Source organism: Thalassophryne amazonica, chromosome 8, assembly GCF_902500255.1.
Source record: "Thalassophryne amazonica chromosome 8, fThaAma1.1, whole genome shotgun sequence".
NCBI lineage: Eukaryota > Metazoa > Chordata > Actinopteri > Batrachoidiformes > Batrachoididae > Thalassophryne > Thalassophryne amazonica.
In genome coordinates, this window is record NC_047110.1 from 111,230,352 (window position 1) to 111,251,971 (window position 21,620).

Below are 21,620 nucleotides of genomic sequence, written 5' to 3' on the forward strand. Positions count from 1 at the left end.
ACTATAACAACTAAAACAGCTCCTGCACACTGTATGCATGAATTTGTGATTCACGAGTTCCACAGGTCATGATGCACAGATGTGTTTGACTTAAAAATGGTTCAATGTCAGGTTCTAGGATAAGTCACAAAAAGCCGCAGCCCTTTACAAAAGCTATGGCTTTATACTGAATGAGAGAAAGTCAGAGGACAGTTTAAATGAGGACGGTCCTCCGTGCGCGGCTCAGACCTGGCAGTGAAGCACAGGCTGCTCTTGAATGGACATCTCCTGTGTTGGTCTTGAGATGAGGTTCACTGTTGTGGGCCTGCTGTTGGGTAATAAAGAACCACTCTGAGGGGAAACTGTGAAAGTGGAGGACACATGTGGCCCGTCTACACTCTCAAGTGTGAACCTTGTGCAAAAAGAATAAAGAAATTAATTGATATTTCTAAGAGCAAAGACCAAATCATGGTACAGCTTTAAGCTCACTTCAATTGCTTATTAAAAACATCAGTCACACAGAAAGTCATTTTGCAGGACATGAAAAGCCGCAATTAATCAAAGTATGAATATGTGAATACGACATTATTGCATTGTTTAACTCACTTGAAGGCTATTTCATATTTTCCTTGGTTTTTCATCTTGAAAGTCAGCTTGGCTTCTTCAAAGACTTTAATACTTCCAAAGTCCAGACAGCCATCTTGATAAGAGACATAAAGAGAGACGCTGATTATGATTATAATTATTACATTATCAAAGAGGAGACCCTCGCTGTGGTTATAATTATTAAAGAGGAGACACACACTGTGATTATAATTATTACATTATTAAAGAGGAGACCCTTGCTATGGTTATAATTATTACATTATTAAAGAGGAGACACACTGTGGTTATAATTATTACAATATTAAAGAGGAGACCCTTGCTATGGTTATAATTATTACATTATTAAAGAGGAGACACACTGTGGTTATAATTATTACAATATTAAAGAGGAGACCCTCACTGTGATTATAATTATTACATTATCAAAGAGGAGACCCTCGCTGTGGTTATAATTATTATATTATTAAAGAGGAGACACACACTGTGATTATAATTATTACATTATTAAAGAGGAGACACACACTGTGATTATAATTATTACATCAAAGGAGAGACCCTCACTGTGATTATAAGTATTACATTATCAAAGGGGAGACCCTTACTGTGATTATAACTATTAAAATATTAAAGAGGAGACACACACTGTGATTATAATTATTACATTATCAAAGGGGAGACCCTCACTGTGGTTATAATTATTAAAATATTAAAGAGGAGACACACACTGTGATTATAATTATTACATTATCAAAGGGGAGACCCTCACTGTGGTTATAATTATTAAAATATTAAAGAGGAGACACACATTGTGATTATAAGTATTACATTATCAAAGGGGACACCCTCACTGTGATTATAAGTATTACATTATCAAAGGGGAGACCCTCACCGTGGTTATAATTATTAAAATATTAAAGAGGAGACACACACTGTGATTACAATTATTACATCAAAGGGGAGACCCTGACTGTGATTATAAGTATTACATTATCAAAGGGGAGACCCTCACTGTGATTATAAGTATTACAATATTAAAGAGGAGACACACACTGTGATTATAATTATTACATTATCAAAGGGGAGACCCTCACTGTGGTTATAATTATTACAATATTAAAGATGAAACACACACTGTGATTATAATTATTACATTATCAAAGGGGAGACCCTCACTGTGGTTATAATTATTACATTATCAAAGGGGAGACACCTTGCTGTGGTTATAATTATTACATTATCAAAGGGGAGCGGCCCGTTCCAGCGCCGTCGGGCCGCTCCCCTGCTGGTTTGCTGTACTGCCCGGTGGCTACGGGGGCTGCCTTTCCTGGCCCCCGTGCCATTCCGTTGCCCCTTTTCTCCTGGTTCCCCTGGGGCCCTGCGTCATGGATCCACTTCCGTCGTCACTCACGAACGGCCGCGTGGCTTCTGACGTGCCGGATTGGTTCATGTTCAGTACTCTTGTCTTGGCCCAACACACCAGCCACAGTAGTGATTGGATATTTAGCTGTGATCTGGGTCTGTGTGTGTGGATGGTTGCGTGTTTGTGGCCGTCACCACAATTCGGTTTTTGGGTTCTCTTAAGAGGATTAACACTATGGTGTTCTGGATTAGGGTATGGATGCTCACTAATTAGACAACAGACTGTTGCTGTCACTGTTTGTTCATGTGTGGTTGTTTGTCATGGTATGTTGTATGGTTGGGGCCCCGTCTCCTCGGTGTCTCACGTCACAGTTATTGTCTTCACCACTCGTCTCTCGTTCATGTCTGTCTTTGGGTTGTTTTGGTGGTCAGCCCTTCCTGATAGAAGCTGTCGGTTGGCTCTGAGTAGGATGTTGTAGGCTGATCGGGAAGGGCGGATGGGGGTCACACACACCACATTCACTCATGCACTACATACCTTCTGTCTTGCAAGAATAAATTGCATGTAAGAATTATTACATTGTCAAAGGGGAGACCCTCGTTGTGGTTAGAATTATTACATTATCAAAGGCAAGACCCTCACTGTGGTTACAATTATTACATTATCAAAGGGGAGACCCTTGCTGTGGTTAGAATTAGTACATTATCAAAGGGGAGACCCTCGCTGTGGTTAGAATTATTACATTATCAAAGGGGCTCTCACTCAACATTCTGGGCTTCAAACATGTAATATAACTGAATGCTGATTGTTTCATTTGGTAATGTGAAAATGCATCATGTTGTGTCACTTGTAACAGTACGTGTGGTCTGTGGTTGAAACATTGATGATTTATTTGGATACCTGGTGTGATGTCGAGGGCGATGTCATAGGCTTCAGCGGCGACGTGAATGTTTTCTGTGTGCAAGATACCGAGAATCTTCTCTACATCAGACACCTGAAACAAAAAAATATTTTAAGTGACATTCTCTCACATAGAGCAAAAGTGATTAAAGTGATTAGCTAAAGTAAGTTTTCTCTGCCCCTGACGAGTTCACCTCGAGGCGAAGTGTTTTCCTTATGTTGAGTGGCTTCATGGGCCTGAAGTAGAGGCTCAGGCAGAAAGATGATTTGGGCAAGACGACACCCTGGTCCTGGGGCACACTGAACTCATCCCCTAAGTCCTCCATGCCCCGGAGTCTCCAGGATGCGGGGAGAGCTGTCTTATTCTGCAGCGTCACACTGCGGCTGTCATACCTAACAAACAAACCATGTGTGACAACACAGTGAGGAAGTGTTTGTGGAAGTGCAGCTGAAGCGACGTGCACACGAAAAAAAAAGAAAACTTAAACTTAAAACCTAATGGCTACTGCAGCACAGTTATAATCATCTGATCATCTTACAAACACACACACACACACACACACACACATATATATATATATATATATATATATATATATCATATTCTGTCCTGCTCTGAGCCTTCTGTGTTTTGTCACGTCAAGTTTTCATGGTCATGCTTCGGTTCTATTTGGTTTTGTATGATTTACTCTCTGCGTTTCATTTTCTTACCACATTTATAGTTTTACTTTACTGCTTATTGTTTTGCTTTGACTCTTGGTCCCTTTAGCTGTTTTAGTCTTAGTTTTGTTCTGTTTATCACATTTATTGTTTTATGCTTTAGTCTCAGGGTTTGGTTATTTATCTTGTAGTGTTTCTTATCAGATTAAGTTCTGTTTGTTGTTTATTGTGCTATTCTATAACCTCTGGTTTTGTTTGCTTATCATTTATTTTCTAGTTAGTCATTTGTCTGTTTGCCTTCTTTAGACTAGTCACAGTATTTCTTAGTTCTGCCTTTCTGCCTTTCTGTTTTGGTCACACATTATTGTTTGTCTAGAACACATCACGTTATTCAGTTAGTTTTTGTCACCTACTTATCTTGCTTTGCACCACGTTTGTTTTGCCCTCCTGCACACTCTTGCCTTTCTTCTCCCTTCTTTGTTCACTTAACCACACCTCTTTCCAGAACCTTCCACACACCTGCTTCACATCAACCTGATTAGTTTGCTCCTCTTTAAAACCCTCGTGTTCCACCTCCCAGTGCCCGATTGTTGACTTCGTTCACTTTCTCGCCTCTCGTTTTTGTCCAGTTTGCTCTTGTGTGTTTTGACCTTGCTTTTGTGCTCTGACCTCCGCCTTGCTGTATCCTGAACTCCGCCTGTATTTTGACTCTGTCTTTGTTTTGCCTGCTTTATACCTCGACGCGGTGTAAACGAACTCTGCCTGGTTTATGGACCACGTCCCAGCCTGTGCCATATCCGATACCGCTGCTTCCATGTCTGGCTACCTGTGTACCGAACCCAATACCTGGTTTCAAGATAAAGCCTATTATTCATCTAAACCAACCATGTCTGTGAGTCTGCATTGGTCTCCTACTGCTTCCGGTTTCAGCCCAACACGAGCCCTGACAAATTATAGTTGAACAGAAGAAAGATAAAGAACACTTTGGTATAGAGTAGGGCACAAAAACAAAATGGATCTCTTTTTGTCTATATCCTAAAAATAAAGCTTCAAAAATGGTTCATTATTCTTGATTTAATGAAGAGCTTCATAAATTTTAGTGGTGAACTGAATCTGCCTCCAAATTTTTCCCTCAATTTCTTTAATATTGCAAAACAGGTTATCTGTTTGTCTCATCCTATCACATTTTTTTTTCTTATGATGACACAAAGAGCCGATGGGGATAAAAACCTGTTGAGTGGTCTTGGCGGGGACATGTCCCCTCATGGACAGTGCTCTGTGTTCTGGTACCTGTGAAGCAAAGTCCTGTCAAAGTGCAACTGTTTGCGGTCGAGCTCCAGCTCCGGTCGAACTCCCCAGCAGGACAGGTGGATCTTCAGGTCAAAGTCTGGATTGTCTTTGACACAGCACACAATGCTGTCTTCGATTTGTCCCAGTCTCGTTGGGTAGGCCCACACTGTTAGCTTCTAGAAGTCAGAATATTCACATGCATTGAAGTTAGAAAACTAACGTACCATATGAAAGACACCACAATATTCTGAATGTCAGAAATCTCCTCTGGCAATGAAATAAATAAACAAACAAACAAATAATCTGTGGGGAGCTCAGAGTAGAGCCGCTGCTCCTTCCTGTTGAAAGGAGCCAGCTGAGGTGGTTTTGGCCCCCTGGGTGGCTCCCTAGGGAGGTGTTCCAGACCCCAGGGAAGACCCAGGACTAGGTGGAGAGATTATATCTCCACACTGGCCTGGGATCGCCTCAGGATGCCCCCAGTCGGAGGTAGTCAATGTGGCCCGGGAAAGAGAAGTCTGGGGTCCCCTTCTGGAGTTGTCACCCCCGCGATCCGATCCTAGATAAAGACCTGGTCCCACTGGGGAGAGGATTAATTTTGCATGAATTGAGTATACAAATTTCAGGCGTTCGTGGTCGTCCGCAACAAAATTGGCCAAAAATGGCAAATTCCTCAGTATGAATTACAGATATATTAATAATGTATAGCGAATATATGATGAACAACCATGGATGTATGATGTATGTATTGAGGAAACGGATCGGACGCATTGCGATTATCACGGAAGTATTACGGATGTATTGAGAATGCATTGCGCACATGTTGCGGAAACAGCGGTTGTATTGCGCATGCGCGGCATCTGCATTGCGGTCATAAAAGAAGTGCACTCGGGCCTTTCGGCATCACTATTCACACCAACACCACAGCCTCTGGAGCAATTGCTGGACTTGGACAGGTTGATTGGTATGTTGTTGGATGGCAGCATCTATCACACTACGTCTTTCGGGATCCATAACTGCATCTGTACGTCTCCACAGCTGGACTGGCAATGACTGGCAGGTATGTTGATTTCTGCCACATATAGTGGCAGAAATCATGACGGCGCACAGAGTTGCAGCGGCTAAGTGCCTTAGCGGTTGGTGCTACGTGTGGATGTTTATGTACGTGTCGTTTTTAATTTTGGGTATGTTATGTCAAGTGACTAACATCTACAACAGACATGATCTTCTTAAGATTGGATTTCGCAGTGAACAAGAAGTGACAAACGAGTTCATCAAAACACATAAGATTCCGGTGGAGCTACCAAGGAACCCCGGCTCTCCATGGATTACTATTCCAGCAAGGAGGAAGCACAGGCGGCGTCGAGAAATAAGGCAGAAGCGAGGCTGCCGAGCTGGCGTGCTAGTAAGGCTGTGGAGGCAGCCACTTCGACCACCGCTTCCCAGCCTGTTTCTCACGAGTGCAAGATCCCTTGCGAATAAAATGGATGAGTTAAGATTACAGATTGCAGTAAACAACACTGTGAAGGATGTGTGCATTCTGCTCATCACAGAGATGTGGCTTCAGAGTTCTATTCCGGACTCTGCTATCGAGATAGCAGGCTTCAATACACAGTGCCATGACAGAACATCAGATTCTGGTAAGAACAGGGGAGGGGGGCTTTGCGTGTATGTTAACAGCAACTGGTGTACCAACACTGTGATGGTGGAAAGTCACTGCTCTCCAGACTTAGAATATCTGACTGTTAAATGGGCAATTCTACGGTAACGGAATTACAGTCTGAGCTAATCTGTCATGGTTAGATGCCATATGTCCAGATTTTGCTGCTGCTGTAATTCCGTTACCATAGAATTGCCCAAATGCAGGTCCATTAATCTCCCATGGGAGTTTACAGTTGTCATGATCACAGCTGTGTATATATACCACCTGACGCTAATGTTAGCGCGGCCACTGGACTATTGCATGCAAACATTACCAACAAGCAGAGCACGCATCCCGAGGCTGTGCATATTATAGCAGGTGATTTTAAACATGCAAACCTGAAGACAGCACTCCCTAAATTACACCAGCATGTTAAGTGTGCTACTAGGGGAGATAACACTCTGGACAAGGTGTATTCCAACATTAAGCTGGGCTACAGGACAAGGCCACTTCCACATCTGGGCCAGTCTGACCATCTGTCCTTGTTGCTAATCCCTGCATATGCCCCCCTACTGCTCCCATCATCACAAAGACTGCTGCCGCATGGCCAGAGGGTGCCTCCCAGCAGCTGCAGGACTGCTTTGAGAGGACTGGCTCGGGGGTGTTCGAACATCATGACTTGGAGGTGTTCACGGACAGGGTTCTGTGCTATATCAAACATTACATAGACACTGTCACAGTGAACAAATATATCCGGGTCTACCCCAACCAGAAGCCCTGGATGACAAGGAGGGTCCAGTGGCTGCTGAAGGAGAGGAACACCGCCTGGAGGTCCAGAAATAGCGACCACTACAGCACGGCCCGAGCCAATCTGAAGAGGGGCATCAGGGAGGCCAAGGTGGACTATAGGAGGAGGATAGAGGACCACCTGAGTAGCAACAACAGCAGGCAGGTGTGGCAGGGAATTCAACATCTAACCAACTACAGGACCAACCTTGGAGTTGTTGAAGGTGACCCCGGGCTGGCAGAGGAGCTGAACAGCTTCTTTGCCCGTTTTGAGGTCGCAGTGTCAGAGGTGGCACCACAACATCCCCATTCAGCCAAAAGCAGCGTAAACCTCATTGTGAAGGAACATGAGGTGAGGCATGTGCTGCGGGCTGTAAACCCAAGGAAGGCCACTGGTCCTGATGGTGTCCCTGGATGTGTGCTGAAGGACTGTGCAGACCAGTTGGTTGGAATTTTTACAAAGATCTTTAATCGGTCCCTGGCACAGTCCATTGTCCCACCCTGCCTGAAATCCTCAACCATAGTCCCCCTTCCCAAGAAACCCCACATTTCAGGGCTTAATGACTACCAACCAGTGGCACTAACACCAGTGGTGATGAAGTGCTTTGAGAAACTGGTCTGTAGTCACATCATAGCAGCCTTCCCCCCCAGTATTGATCCCCACCAGTTTGCCTATAAGGCAAACGGATCCACAGAGGACGCTGTAGCCATAGCACTCCACAATGCACTTTCCCACCTGGAGCAGCAAATGGACTGCATTTATATAGCGCTTTTCCATCTGTATCAGACGCTCAAACCGCTTTACAATTATGCCTCAGGGTGTCAGGGTGCTGCCATACAAGGCGCTCACTACACACCTGGAGCAATAGGGGATTAAAAGCCTTGCCCAAGGGCCCTTAGTGATTTTCCAGTCAGACGGGGATTTGAACCCATGATCTTCTGGACTCAAGCCCAACACCTTAACCACTAGACCATCACCTCCCCTACTAGACCATCACCTCCCCTATGCGAATGCTCTTTGTGGATTATGCGCTCCAGGGGGTCATCAATACCGCCCAAGGGATTGTCGGCTGCCCTCTCACCACACTGAAGAGCTACACAGTGACCGTTGTCTCAAAAAATCTAAGAACATTATCAAGGACATACACCATCCAGGTCACTCCGTTTGAACTGTTAACATCAGGAAGAAGGTACAGGTCACTGAATATAAGGACAAACAGACTCAAACACAGCTTTTATCCATCTGCAATAACTATCCTCAATGCCATCAGAGGATAGTAACAGTGTGACTGTGCCAACTATGTATGTGGAGGTGTGTGTGGTGTGAATGTATGCAGGCATTGACATTAAGCTTTTTAGTGTACTTGTCCATAGGACAAGTAACCCTGGTGGTTTACTTGTCCTATAGGAAAAGTTGGTTGTCCGGACAAGCGAGCGCTGCAGGCGTGAGTCGTGTGAAGTGTGCCAAAGGCACGTGATACATATACCAATGGCGAGTGTCACCTAGGGGTGTCTGGGGGCATGCTACTGTGGAAGTACTGAAATTACACTTTTTCATAAATTGCTTCTCTCCTGTGTGGTTGGTAAAATTGAATTTCCAAAAAAATACATTTTATTACATATTGCATGCATAGCCTCTAGCCTTTTAATCCGTTACATAGCTCATAATGTTTCTCTCCTGCGATTGCTCATAACTGGGGAAAAAATTTAAATAATTAGTAAATGCCAATATGCAACTGCTTCTCTCCTGTGTTTCTGTGTAGGCTCTCAGTTGTCCAGGTGGTTTCCACAGTAGAGAAGCTTGAATCTTCGACTGGACTGGGTTGCTTGACACGAGGACGTTTCGCTTCAAATCGCAGAAGCTTCCTCAGCTAAAATTCTTGCTCTGGTAGTCTGACTTCCGTCTTGACTAGAGTCAAGACGGAAGTCAGACTACGAAGATTCAAGCTTCTCTACTTCTCTCCTGTGTGTTTTCTGAATTCATCACTGTTCAATGCATGATCATTTGCCAGTATGTTTTTTGATAAAGCAAATCAAATTCTTTTATTTCAACATTTAAAAATGCCTTACTGGTCCGCAATTGAAGGAAAATCCCCACAGACATGGCAGCATACTGTGTTGTCCTCTTCCTTGTGCCCCAGCCACGGATAATCCTGTGTCCAGCTACTCACAAACGTCTTCTCTCTTCCTTTCTCCTCATACCTCTTCTTTGAAGCTTCTACACTTGCAGGGGTTGATGCTTTGCATCTGACTAGTGTTTTCCCTGGTATCTGGCCCGGTTTCAGAGGTTTTAGAAAAGACATTCTGTTCAATATATTCTTCAAAAGGTGTGTTAATCGATGCGATGTTTGTTATCTAATGTTTCCCGCCACAGCATCTCACAAGAAGATGCTATGAATGCACACTCCATACAGTGGTCTCGTGCACACGATACAGGGTTCTCCCAAGAAATTCTTAGTATAGCGGTGCTGTTGGCAATTATCGCCCGAGGCGGCGCACGTTGCGAGTCATTTTGACTGGTTTTAGATGCATTGAAAGCAAGAATAATAGACAAAAAATTTACACTTGTGTTGTAATATCAAAGTTCTTTTTTGTATTTTTCTGTCTATGTTAGGGCCCTGTCCCACTGGCGTTTAGGAGGATTTGCGTATGAATTGCGCACAAAATTGTCCCATATTCGCCAAACATCCACAATATCCGTGTAACATGCCTGTATGAGTCGGCTGTCATCCGAACACACCCGTGATCATCTGCAGAGGCACGCATGTCCGCAGCCAGGATTTTTGAGCTGTTCAAAAATCTGAATGCGGATGACATCCGCCTTACATACTCCATATATACTCAATTCATACACAATACATACTCACTCTATGTGCTGTATATCTGCCGTTAACCGGTGATATCCGCAACTGATGGGGATTTGCGGCTTGGCAGCGGACCGGGACAGTGTCTAAAACAGATACATATCGTGCCCATCATGTCCACATCACAAACTAAAATATGTTTTAGTGAATGCATACAGATTGACCACGAATAAAGCGTTTTTATTACATCTGCTTTGCAGCTGATTTGTGGACAATCTGTGAATGTCCACAAATGTACTTGGCCCCACAAATCTTAGAAACATGGTGTCTAATCAGATCCTTACTCTGGATGGCATTACCCTGACCTCTAGTAATACTGTGAGAAATCTTGGAGTCATTTTTGATCAGGATATGTCATTCAAAGCGCATATTAATCAAATATGTAGGACTGCTTTTTTGCATTTACGCAATATCTCTAAAATTAGAAAGGTCTTGTCTCAGAGTGATGCTGAAAAACTAATTCATGCATTTATTTCCTCTAGGCTGGACTATTGTAATTCATTATTATCAGGTTGTCCTAAAAGTTCCCTAAAAAGCCTTCAGTTAATTCAAAATGCTGCAGCTAGAGTGCTGACGGGGACTAGAAGGAGAGAACATATCTCACCCATATTGGCCTCTCTTCACTGGCTTCCTGTTAACTCTAGAATAGAATTTAAAATTCTTCTTCTTACTTATAAGGTTTTGAATAATCAGGTCCCATCTTATCTTAGGGACCTCGTAGTACCATATCACCCCAATAGAGCGCTTCGCTCTCAGACTGCAGGCTTACTTGTAGTTCCTAGGGTTTGTAAGAGTAGAATGGGAGGCAGAGCCTTCAGCTTTCAGGCTCCTCTCCTGTGGAACCAGCTCCCAATTCAGATCAGGGAGACAGACACCCTCTCTACTTTTAAGATTAGGCTTAAAACTTTCCTTTTTGCTAAAGCTTATAGTTAGGGCTGGATCAGGTGACCCTGAACTATCCCTTAGTTATGCTGCTATAGACGTAGACTGCTGGGGGGTTCCCACGATGCACTGTTTCTTTCTCTTTTGCTCTGTATGCACCACTCTGCATTTAATCATTACTGATCGATCTCTGCTCCCCTCCACAGCATGTCTTTTTCCTGGTTCTCTCCCTCAGCCCCAACCAGTCCCAGCAGAAGACTGCCCCTCCCTGAGCCTGGTTCTGCTGGAGGTTTCTTCCTGTTAAAAGGGAGTTTTTCCTTCCCACTGTAGCCAAGTGCTTGCTCACAGGGGGTCGTTTTGACCGTTGGGGTTTTACATAATTATTGTATGGCCTTGCCTTACAATATAAGGCGCCTTGGGGCAACTGTTTGTTGTGATTTGGCGCTATATAAAAAAAAATTGATTGATTGATTGATTGATACCTGCCAGTCAGTGCCGGTCCGGCTGTGTAGATCCACAAAGACGTAATAGCTGCTGTAATGCAGGACTTTTATTTAACACCAACAAAAGGAAGAACTGTTGTTTATCCACGACTCACTCAAAAAAAAACCCCCCCCCCAAAAAAAACCCCCCCCAAAAAAACCCCACCGTCTCGCACCCCGATTGGCTTCCCCCCTCCCGCTCTCCAAACTCATGAACAGTTAACCCTCGCATGACAACAAGAACATTAACTCTGGGATCAACTTGTCCAAGTCCACCACTTGCTCCAGAGGCTGTATTGTTGGTGTGAATAGTGATGCCGATGGCCCGAGTGCGCTTATTTTATGACCGCAATGCAGATGCCTTGCACACGCAACACGTTCAACACGTTCATAATACACCCGTAATACTGCCGTGATAATCTCAATGTGTCGGATCAGTTTCCTCACTACATGCGTTATATAACCGTGATTGTTCATCATATATTCGCTATATATTATTAATATATCCGTAATTCATACTGGGACATTTGTCATTTTTGGCCATTTTTGTTGCGGACGACAACGAACGCCCGTAATTTGTATACTCAATTCATGTGCAATTAATCCTCTCCCCAGTGGGACAGGGCCCTTAAGAAAATAAATGACATTGAAAAGTTTAAAAATATATTAATATTTGATGGACATAACATTTGCTCTCTTCTTTAAAAATGACACACTGTACCTTTAATCCAGTAAGAGTCCAGGCAGAGTTTTTCTGTCATGTTAACAGTTTAGCTTTTTTTCAACATTTTTGAGTGGAATTGCATACTTATTTAAAAAAAAAAAAACAATATAACCCCTAATTGTCTTGTTTGAACAAGAGCTAAATCTGGAATGATTTGATTGTCAAATCTGAATCAAATTTATTGCCAAGTAAGTTCTCAAATACAAGTAATTTGATCTGGTGTCATTGGTGCATAAACAACAATAATAAAAAGAAAATGAAAAAAATAATTCTGGAAGAAGTAAAGGACTAAATCTGTTCTTTTAAAGATGAATCCTGGATTAAAAAAAACTTTCTGAATCAGTTTTTCACACTTTACTGTTTCACTGAGGCTGTGTGGTGAAGATGATCGTTGATTCAAATTGTTTTGCTGCTTTTTTACAGCTGTAGCATCTAACACTTTTTCCTTCTCTCTGTCTCTCTCTCTCCTGTCTGTCTCTCTCTCTCCTCTCCTGTCTCTCTCTCTCTCTCCTCTTCCTCTCTCTGTCTCTCTCTCTCTCCTGTCTCTCTCCTCTCCTGTCTCTCTCTCTCTCTCTCCTGTCTCAATCATTCTCTCTCTCTCTCTGTCTCTCTCCTGTCTCTGTCTCTCTCTCCTGTCTCAATCTCTCTCTGTCTCTCTCTCTCTCCTCTCTCTCTCTCCTCTCTCTCTCGCTCACTCTCTCTCTCTCTGTCTCTCTCTCTCTCACTCTCTCTCTCCTGTCTCAATCTCTCTCTCTCTCTCTCTCTCTCTCTCTCTCTCTCTCTCCTGTCTCAATCCCCCTCTCTCTCTCTCTCTCTCTCTCTCTCTCTCTCCTGTCTCAATCTCTCTCTCTCTCTCTCCTGTCTCAATCTCTCTCTCTCCTCTCTCTCTCTCTCTCTCTCTCTCTCTCTCTCCTGTCTGTCTCTCTCTCTCTCTGTGAGGGAACAAGAGTCTCTTCACTCTCACACTGTATTTGCGCAAACTTTGGAAAGCATGAAGGCTTTCAACTGTAAAATAAAGCCTGTAAATGAATTTCTGGGGCTATACAAGCAGAAGGAGCTCTTCTTAATCAGAAGACTTTGACAGAGTTTTTTTTTTCAATGTGCGCTCTGAGCAGCCACATGGGGTGTGCAGCCAGTACATTCTGAGTGCCGGTCCCAAGCCCGGATAAATGAGGAGGGTTGCGTCAGGAAGGGCATCCGGCGTAAAACAAGCCAACCCAACTATGCAGACTCAGAATCGAATTCCCATACCGGATCGGTCGCGGCCCGGGTTAACAACGTCCACCACCGGTGCTATTGCCCAACAGGGTGCCGGTGGAAATTGGGCTACTGCTGGGCGAAGACGATGAAGAAGAGGAGGAAAACGTTGCCATGAACAGCGGGAGAAGAAGAAAACTAGAAGGGTGGAAATGAGAGTGGGGACTTTGAATGTTGGTAGTATGACTGGTAAAGGGAGAGAGCTGGCTGATATGATGGAGAGGAGAAAGGTAGACATATTGTGTGTGCAAGAGACCAAGTGGAAAGGAAGTAAGAGCAGGATCATCGGCGGTGGGTACAAGTTGTTGTACAATGGTGAGGACAGGAAGAGAAATGGTGTTGGGGTCATTTTAAAGGAAGAGTATGTTAAAAGTGTGTTGGAGGTTAAGCGAGTGTCTGACAGGGTGATGAGTGTGAAGTTGGAAATTGAAGGGGTGATGATGAATATCATCAGTGCATATGCCCCACAGGTAGGTTGTGAGATGAAGGAGAAAGAAGATTTCTGGAGTATGTTAGATGAGGTGGTGGAGAGTGTGCCCAAGCATGAAAGAGTGGTGATAGGAGCAGACTTCAATGGGCATGTTGGTGAAGGGAACAGAGGTGATGAGGAAGTAATGGGTAGATATGGTATCAAGGATAGGAATGAGGAAGGACAGATGGTAGTTGATTTTGCAAAAAGGATGGAAATGGCTGTGGTGAATACCTACTTTAAGAAAAGGGAGGAGCACAGGGTAACATATAAGAGTGGAGGAAGGTGCACACAGGTGGACTACATTCTTTATAGGAGATGCAAGCTAAAAGAAATCACAGACTGTAAGGTGGTAGCAGGAGAGAGTGTCACTAAACAGCATAGGATGGTTGTTTGTAGGATGACTTTAGAGGTAAAGAAGAAGAAGAGAGTGAGAGCTCAACAAAGGATCAGATGGTGGAAGCTGAAGGAGGAAGACTGTTGTGTGAAATTTAGCGAGCAAGTGAGAGAAGCACTAGTTGGAGGGGAAGCAGTTTTGGACAACTGGAAAAGTACTGCAGATGTGGTGAGGGAGACAGCTAGGGCAGTACTGGGTATGACATCTGGACAGTGGAAGGAAGACAAGGAGACTTGGTGGTGGAATGAAGAGGTCCAGGAAAGCATAAGGAGAAAGAGGTTGGCGAAAAAGTTTTGGGATAGTCGGAGAGATGAAGAAAGTAGACAGGAGTACAAGGAGATGCGGCGTAAGACGAGAAGAGAAGTGGCAAAAGCAAAGGAAAAGGCATATTGCGAGCTGTACAAGAAGTTGAATAATAAGGAAGGAGAAAAGGACTTGTACCGATTGGCCAGACAAAGGGACAGAGCTGGAAAGGATGTGCAGCAGGTTAGGGTGGTAAAAGATGCACATGGTAATGTGCTGACAAGTGAGGAGTGTGTGCTGAGAAGGTGGAGGGAATATTTTGAAGAGTTGATGAATAAAGAAAATGAGCGAGAGAAAAGGCTGGATGATGTGGTGAGAGTAAATCAGGAAGTAAAAGAGATTAGCAAGGAAGAAGTAAGGGCTGCTATGAAAAGGATGAAGAGTGGAAAGGCAGTTGGTCCAGATGACATTCCAATGTCCTAGAAATGTGTAGGAGAGATTGCAGTAGAGTTTCTAACCAGATTGTTTAATAAAACCTTGGAAAGTGAGAGGATGCCTGAGGAGTGGAGACGAAGTGTGCTGGTTCCTATTTTCAAGAACAAGGGTGATGTGCAGAGCTGCAGTAACTACAGAGGCATAAAGCTGATCAGCCACAGCATGAAGTTATGGGAAAGAGTAGTAGAAGCTAGGCTTAGAAAACAGGTGAAGATCTGTGAGCAGCAATATGGTTTCATTCCGAGAAAGAGCACTACAGATGCAATGTTTGCTCTGAGAATACTGTTGGAAAAGTACAGAGAAGGACAGAAAGAGTTACATTGTGTGTTTGTGGACTTAGAAAAAGCTTATGATAGGGTGCCAAGAGAAGAGTTGTGGTATTGTATGAGGAAGTCTGGAGTGGCAGAGAAGTATGTTAGGGTAGTGCAGGACATGTACAAGAATAGTGTGACAGCGGTGAGATGCGCAGCCGGAATGACAGACTCATTCAAGGTGGAGGTGGGATTACACCAAGGATCAGCTCTGAGTCCTTTCTTATTTGCAGTGGTGATGGACAGGTTGACAGATGAGATCAGACAGGAGTCCCCATGGACTATGATGTTTGCAGATGACATTGTGATCTGTAGTGAGAGTAGAGAGCAAGTTGAGTCTAGTCTGGAGAAGTGGAGATATGCTTTGGAGAGAAGGGGAATGAAAGTCAGTAGAAGCAAGACTGAGTACATGTGTGTGAATGAGAGGGAGCCCAGTGGAATAGTGCAGTTACAAGTAGTAGAAGTGGTGAAAGTAGATGAGTTTAAATATTTGGGGTCAACTGTTCAAAGTAATAGAGAGTGTGGTAGAGAGGTGAAGAAGAGAGTGCAGGCAAGGTGGAGTGGGTGGAGAAAGGTGGCAAGGAGTGATTTGTGATCGAAGAATATCAGCAAGAGTGAAGGGGAAAGTTTACAAGGCAGTAGTGAGACCAGCTATGTTGTATGGTTTAGAGACGGTGGCACTAACAAAAAGACAGGAGGCAGAGCTGGAGGTGGCAGAGCTGAAGATGTTGAGATTCTCTTTGGGAGTGACAAGAATGGACAAGATTAGGAATGAACATATCAGAGGGACAGCTCAGGTGGGACGGTTTGGAGACAAAGTCAGAGAGACGAGATTGAGATGGTTTGGACATGTGCAGAGGAGGGACCCAGGGTATATAGGGAGAAGGATGCTGAGGATAGAGCCACCAGGCAGGAGGAGAAGAGGGAGACCAAAGAGGAGGTTCATGGATGTGCTGAGAGAGGACATGCAGGTGGTTGGTGTGACAGAGGAAGATACAGAGGACAGGGTGAGATGGAAACAATTGATCTGCTGTGGCGACCCCTAACGGGAACAGCCGAAAGACAAAGAAGAAGAAGAAGAAGAAGCTCTGAGCACAGCCTGGCTGGATTTAAAAAACTACTTGATAGCGGGGCAGAATGTGATGGCGCTGTCAGAACACTGATGGCGCGGTGCCGCTGTTCCATTGTTTGGGGAGAACCCTGTGATATCATGTTCTATTTCATTCCTCCTGACCGCCAGAGGGCGGTGCTTTAACACCTGGATAACTACATGTGCGCAGCACAGAGGTCGAGAATATATACCAACAAAGTCACGCCACTGAATGTGACCTGGGTGACGTCACTGGTTGTCTTTATATACCAGACGCACCCAGCGCTCGCTTCTTTTCTACATTCTCGCATTCTTACAGGTAGAGAACGCATTTAGCTGCGATTGCCGCTCTCGCTTGTAGCCTCGCAACCCACCTTCGGTTGGAGCTACGTGCACTGCACACGTCCTCCAGAGGCTGCGAGACACGGCTTCACCGTTTTTTGTATTCTTTGACGTCTGTCGTGAGTACACCTTCCTAAACACCGGGTGTGCGCCTTTGCCGCTGCCCTGCTGGGTATTTTCCTCTGTGCACATTAGCTGTGTTGTTTCGATGAAAGCTGGCTATTTGTTTAGTTGTGTCACTAACCCCGTTAACTATGTGGTAGTGTGTGTATCAGAACCAGTATAGTGTACTGTGTTGGGCTTGCCGTGAGTGTTTTCCACTCCTTGAAGTACTTCGTCTGCACTGTCACCATTTGCTAAGTTTAACAGCTCCGCTAGCAGCTAGTGTTGTCGTCGTTGCTCTAAGTGACTTAGCACTTGGGCTGTGAGTTTTTTTCGGCTGTGTGCATCGTGTTATTACTGTGGCTGTGAGTGTCACGCTCCGGGCCTTGTATTAGATTTTACACTGTGAATGTTTCACGCTCCGTGCCTCGTGCCGAGTCTGTGGCTGTGAGTGCTTCACGCTCCGTGCTTCGTGTCGAGTCGACGGCTGTGAGTGCTTCATGCTCCGTGCCTCGTGTCAAGTCGACGGCTGTGAGTGCTTCACGCTCCGTGCCTCGTATTACTGTTTACACTGCGTGTGATTCACGCTTTGTCTTTCCATTTGTAACCATCAGGGCTTGCGTTAGCCATCTGCACGCAGTCCACAATGTTGACAGGGCCTTTGTTGCATGGCTGTAGTACCTGTTTGGCTCCCTTGAGCCCAGATGATGGGCCCCTCGTGTCTTGGGATTGGACACCTGAGGGAAGCCCTGACTGGCGATGCCTGTCTTAATTGTGCCAGCATGCCACTGGCAGAGAGATCTGCTAGACCTGCGGCATTGGAAAGTGGAATATCTAGTGCGACTTTGGCCTCCAGCCCCAGGAAGGAACCATGATGTTGAACAATCTTTGTTTTCAGGTCATTTGAGAGTTGATTAGAGGCTCCCATGTTGCCACTCATTAGAAGAGATGCAAAGAGGGGAAACATTTGCAAATGGCCACTTTAAATACCCTTTCTCATGATTGAATTCACCTGTGTAAGGAGGTCAAGGGTCAATGAGCTTACCAAACCAATTTTGTGTTCCAATAATTAGTGCTGCATGTATCAAATCAATAAAATGACAAGGGTGCCCAAATTTATGCACCTGCCCAATTTTGTTTAAATAATTATTGCACACTTTCTGCAAACCATATAAAGTTCATTTTACTTCTTGTCAGCTATATGATATATTTAACTGAAATTTCTGGTCCAGACAACTAATGATTTATAAAGCAAAATCCTGAAAATTATCAAGGGTGCCCAAACTTTAGCATACAACTGTACTTTATTTTTGATGCCCTGTGACACATCTTGGGGACCCCTTAATGTGAAATTGCCCATATATATAATTTTTCATAAATATTTACCTTTGACATATTAATTTGTAATATCTACTGAAACATTAGTTTGCATGAATTCATCGTTTCAACCTTTATAACCCTGTCACACATAGCCGGAATCACGTAGAGTGGTGCTAGAATTATGAATCAATGCACATCTGAAAAGGATTTCAGTTCCAAAACATTCTGACAGCCATCTGCGGAAGTCGACACGGTCAAAATTGGTCAGCGGCCCCGAGTGTAATGCACATGTTCAAAACTCTCCAAGCCTCCCGGTATGACCTGCACATGCCATGTATAATAATGTCCACCCCTCCACCCGAGCACAAAGGAACTGTTGAAATGTATGTGGCATGCTTCATCACGATAATAATTATGAATTATTATCATTTACAGTGAATGTGAACAGCGGCTATCAAACCAAAAGCACCATGCACTACCGCAAATCTCAGACTGTTTTATCCAAAATCGACCTTAAAGTACAGATATTTGTCCATTCCTCCCCATGGGCAACGTAAATAATGTGAACTACTGTCTCCATCATAACTGTATATAACAAGGGCAGCTGCGCATGAACATGAATCTCACCTCCAACAGCTGTCCAGGAGTGTTTCACAGCGCAGACATGGACGTGAAGCCGGGACAGCAACCTGCGGTTAAAATCCTCTCACCCAAAAGAAAAAAATTAATTCCATGTGATCATCCAACCATCATGGTGTCCAGAGTTGTGTTGTGCTCCTGAAGTGGGCAAACAAGAAAAAAGAAAGTTCCCTGGAAAGGCGCTCCGTCTGAGAGACTGCATGGGCCAACTGCCTTTAAGCGAAACAGTCCAGTGGCACATGCACGCACGTGCACCCACGCCCACATGTGCGCTTGAGGAAAACAGTGCTCTGATCTATGTTTACAATCCAGACAGCTGGAGATCGGGCAGTCTGCAGCGCCTTTTATGTGCTGTCTGACAGCAGTCTGTGTCGTCTACATACAGTCTGGATGTGATCTGACAGGTGTGGATGAGGCAGTCTGTCTGCGCTCCAACACTACTGACCACACTTCTTTTTCTCCCAACTGCGTTGGTTTATGGCAATATTTGCCGTGTTGGGCATGGTTCCAGCACATTCCTGCTATGTGTGACAGGGGCTTTAGACTTTCTTCAACAAATCTCAAGCATTTGCTGAAATTTCAAACTCCCCCCATGTCATCTGCTTATGGTACAGAGAGAGAGAGAGAGAGAGAGAGAGAGAGAGAGAGAGAGAGAGAGAGAGAGAGAGAGAGAGAGAGAGAAATCCAGCATTGACAGAAGAACAGAAGACAGTGTGGGACCTGGTTCTGGTTGGGTTCCAGTGTCATCTTTGGGGGGTCCAGTAGATAAGTGGTGGCTTGGCTGTCACACTGGAAATGGAACTGGACTTCAGCTCTCAGACAAGAATCATTGTGGATCATTAGTGTCTCTGAATTCTCAGGGTATTTACTCTCCTTGTATCTTCAAAGACACATACAAAGTACTTTATACATTCTCCAAACAATAAAACCATAAAATTACATTCTTACCGCCATCGTCGTGCACCTCACCTGTCTCTGGTTTTGCTGCAGAGCAAAGGTCCAAACTCAAAAAGTCCACGTTCAACCACATAAGTCTTCTGGAGCCCTTCTTCCATTTTTAGCAGCTTCTTACTCAGAGTGAAAAGAGTCCTGAGGGAAGCACAAACGATGACCTCCGTGAACTCTGTTAATTTCTACAGTATTCAATGTTGATGTTTGGGTGAACGTGGACACTGACTTGTAGTCTCTGCAGATGGACGGGTAGGTGCTAATTCCTCTGCAGAGGATCTGGTAGCTTCTCCGTGTGCCAAGAAGCTCAAAGTTAAACATTTGTTCAAATGTTCCTGGTGTGTCTGAGTAGAACCAGATCTTCAGAACCACCTCACCATTGGCTGGAACAACCCAGCGGAACTTTTCCAAGCTGCAGACAAAAACAAACACATATGGAAAACAGTGATAAATGAAAAACAACAACAAAGACTCAAGACAAGCGGTGCGTAAGAGTTTATGCTTCATTATGAGCTACATTATTACAAATGAAGAAACAACACAATAATGTTACAAAAAAGACTGCTGTTTTCCAAAGTCTACTTGTTTGTTTTTACCTTCGGCTGCGTTTGAGCTGTAATTTTTCCTGCTGTTGTCCATGTTCACTAAGGTCACACGAGGAGACATGAGAACATGAGGAACCAGATGTGTCGGGTCTCTTGGCTTTTGTCAGCACTGACGCTTGTCTCTTGCTTTTCTGAGTCTCTCGGACCTTTCTGTCCTGGTCTTTGGATGCGGTGTAGTCTTTGGTGGAGTCTTTGAAGCGACTTTTGGAAGGTCCTGCAGCTGTCGCTTCCTTTAGTACATAAAACCCCCCACACATTAGTGCTCAAACACAAACATCATTTAGTTTAAAAGGATTTAGAAAGGTTAGGTTTCAAACTGGAGTATATTTAGTTTAATACTTTGATTCCTGGGAAAGTCCTCAATAAAAATAAGGTAGACTGTAAAACAAGACTACTGCAGCTGCTCCGCTCTGACTCTGGGTTTGGAGCAGCGGGCTGTTTCTTTAGCCATGTCTTCAGAAGCTGGGCTGATGGACTCTTTTTGAAGACACTGTTGGCAGGTGAGCTCTACCACTCAGACCCTGAAGGACAGCTCTGCCATGGATTCAGTTGCAGAAGGCTTCTGTGGAACAGGACTTGCAGGTTTAGACTATGAACAGAATGGTTCTTGCATGGAGAGCACAGACCTCTCAAGAAGGCCAGGATGAACTGAATTTTGGAACTAGACCAAAGGGGCCTCTGGCACTGGGGACAACAATAAGGTGGAGACAACTGGGACACCAAACAGTGGGGCAGGGATTTGGGCAGAACAGGCTGAATATAGCCCAGTAGGTAGAGTTGGACATTCTCCAGCTGAAGAGATCAAATCCTGGTTTGTCCTGTTGGTGGACTGAAGCAGCATTGAACAAGATGAATATGCCATAAAGTTTGCACTTGGCTCTGCAGGTTGCCCCCACGCTGATGAAACACCATCAGGTTTGTGGTTAGTGTTATGTGGGCCGCCCGAAGAGGAGGTACTGCTGGCCAACGCCAGAGGGCGCCCTGCCTGTAGTCGGGGTTCAGGCATCAGAGGGCGCAGTCACCACCCAGGAGCCAGGACTACCAGCTGTCAGAAATCTCTCATCATCATCCCATCCCATATAAGACTGGAGGAGACACCACATCTCTGCTGAGATATCAGTTTACCACTCAGGTAATCTCTCAGCCGTTTGACTGTGCCGTACGCACGTGATCGTGTTTGCAGGAGATCCTGGTGACTGCTTTCAGCTGGTGCTGAGTTTTGTGGTCCGT

At 44.5% G+C, this 21,620-nt stretch overlaps 1 protein-coding gene across 1 annotated transcript in view; it reads right to left on the reverse strand.

Annotated features, from left to right (window-relative positions):
* Positions 1 to 21,620, reverse strand: part of hydin (HYDIN axonemal central pair apparatus protein) — a 291,354-nt gene that overhangs the window by 97,845 nt on the left and 171,889 nt on the right. Inside the window, 9 exon segments of the mRNA XM_034175548.1 lie at positions 229 to 391; positions 586 to 679; positions 2,846 to 2,939; positions 3,040 to 3,238; positions 4,796 to 4,971; positions 19,558 to 19,717; positions 19,807 to 19,926; positions 20,015 to 20,197; positions 20,382 to 20,620. Of these exon segments, the coding sequence (XP_034031439.1) occupies positions 229 to 391; positions 586 to 679; positions 2,846 to 2,939; positions 3,040 to 3,238; positions 4,796 to 4,971; positions 19,558 to 19,717; positions 19,807 to 19,926; positions 20,015 to 20,197; positions 20,382 to 20,620 (1,428 nt within the window).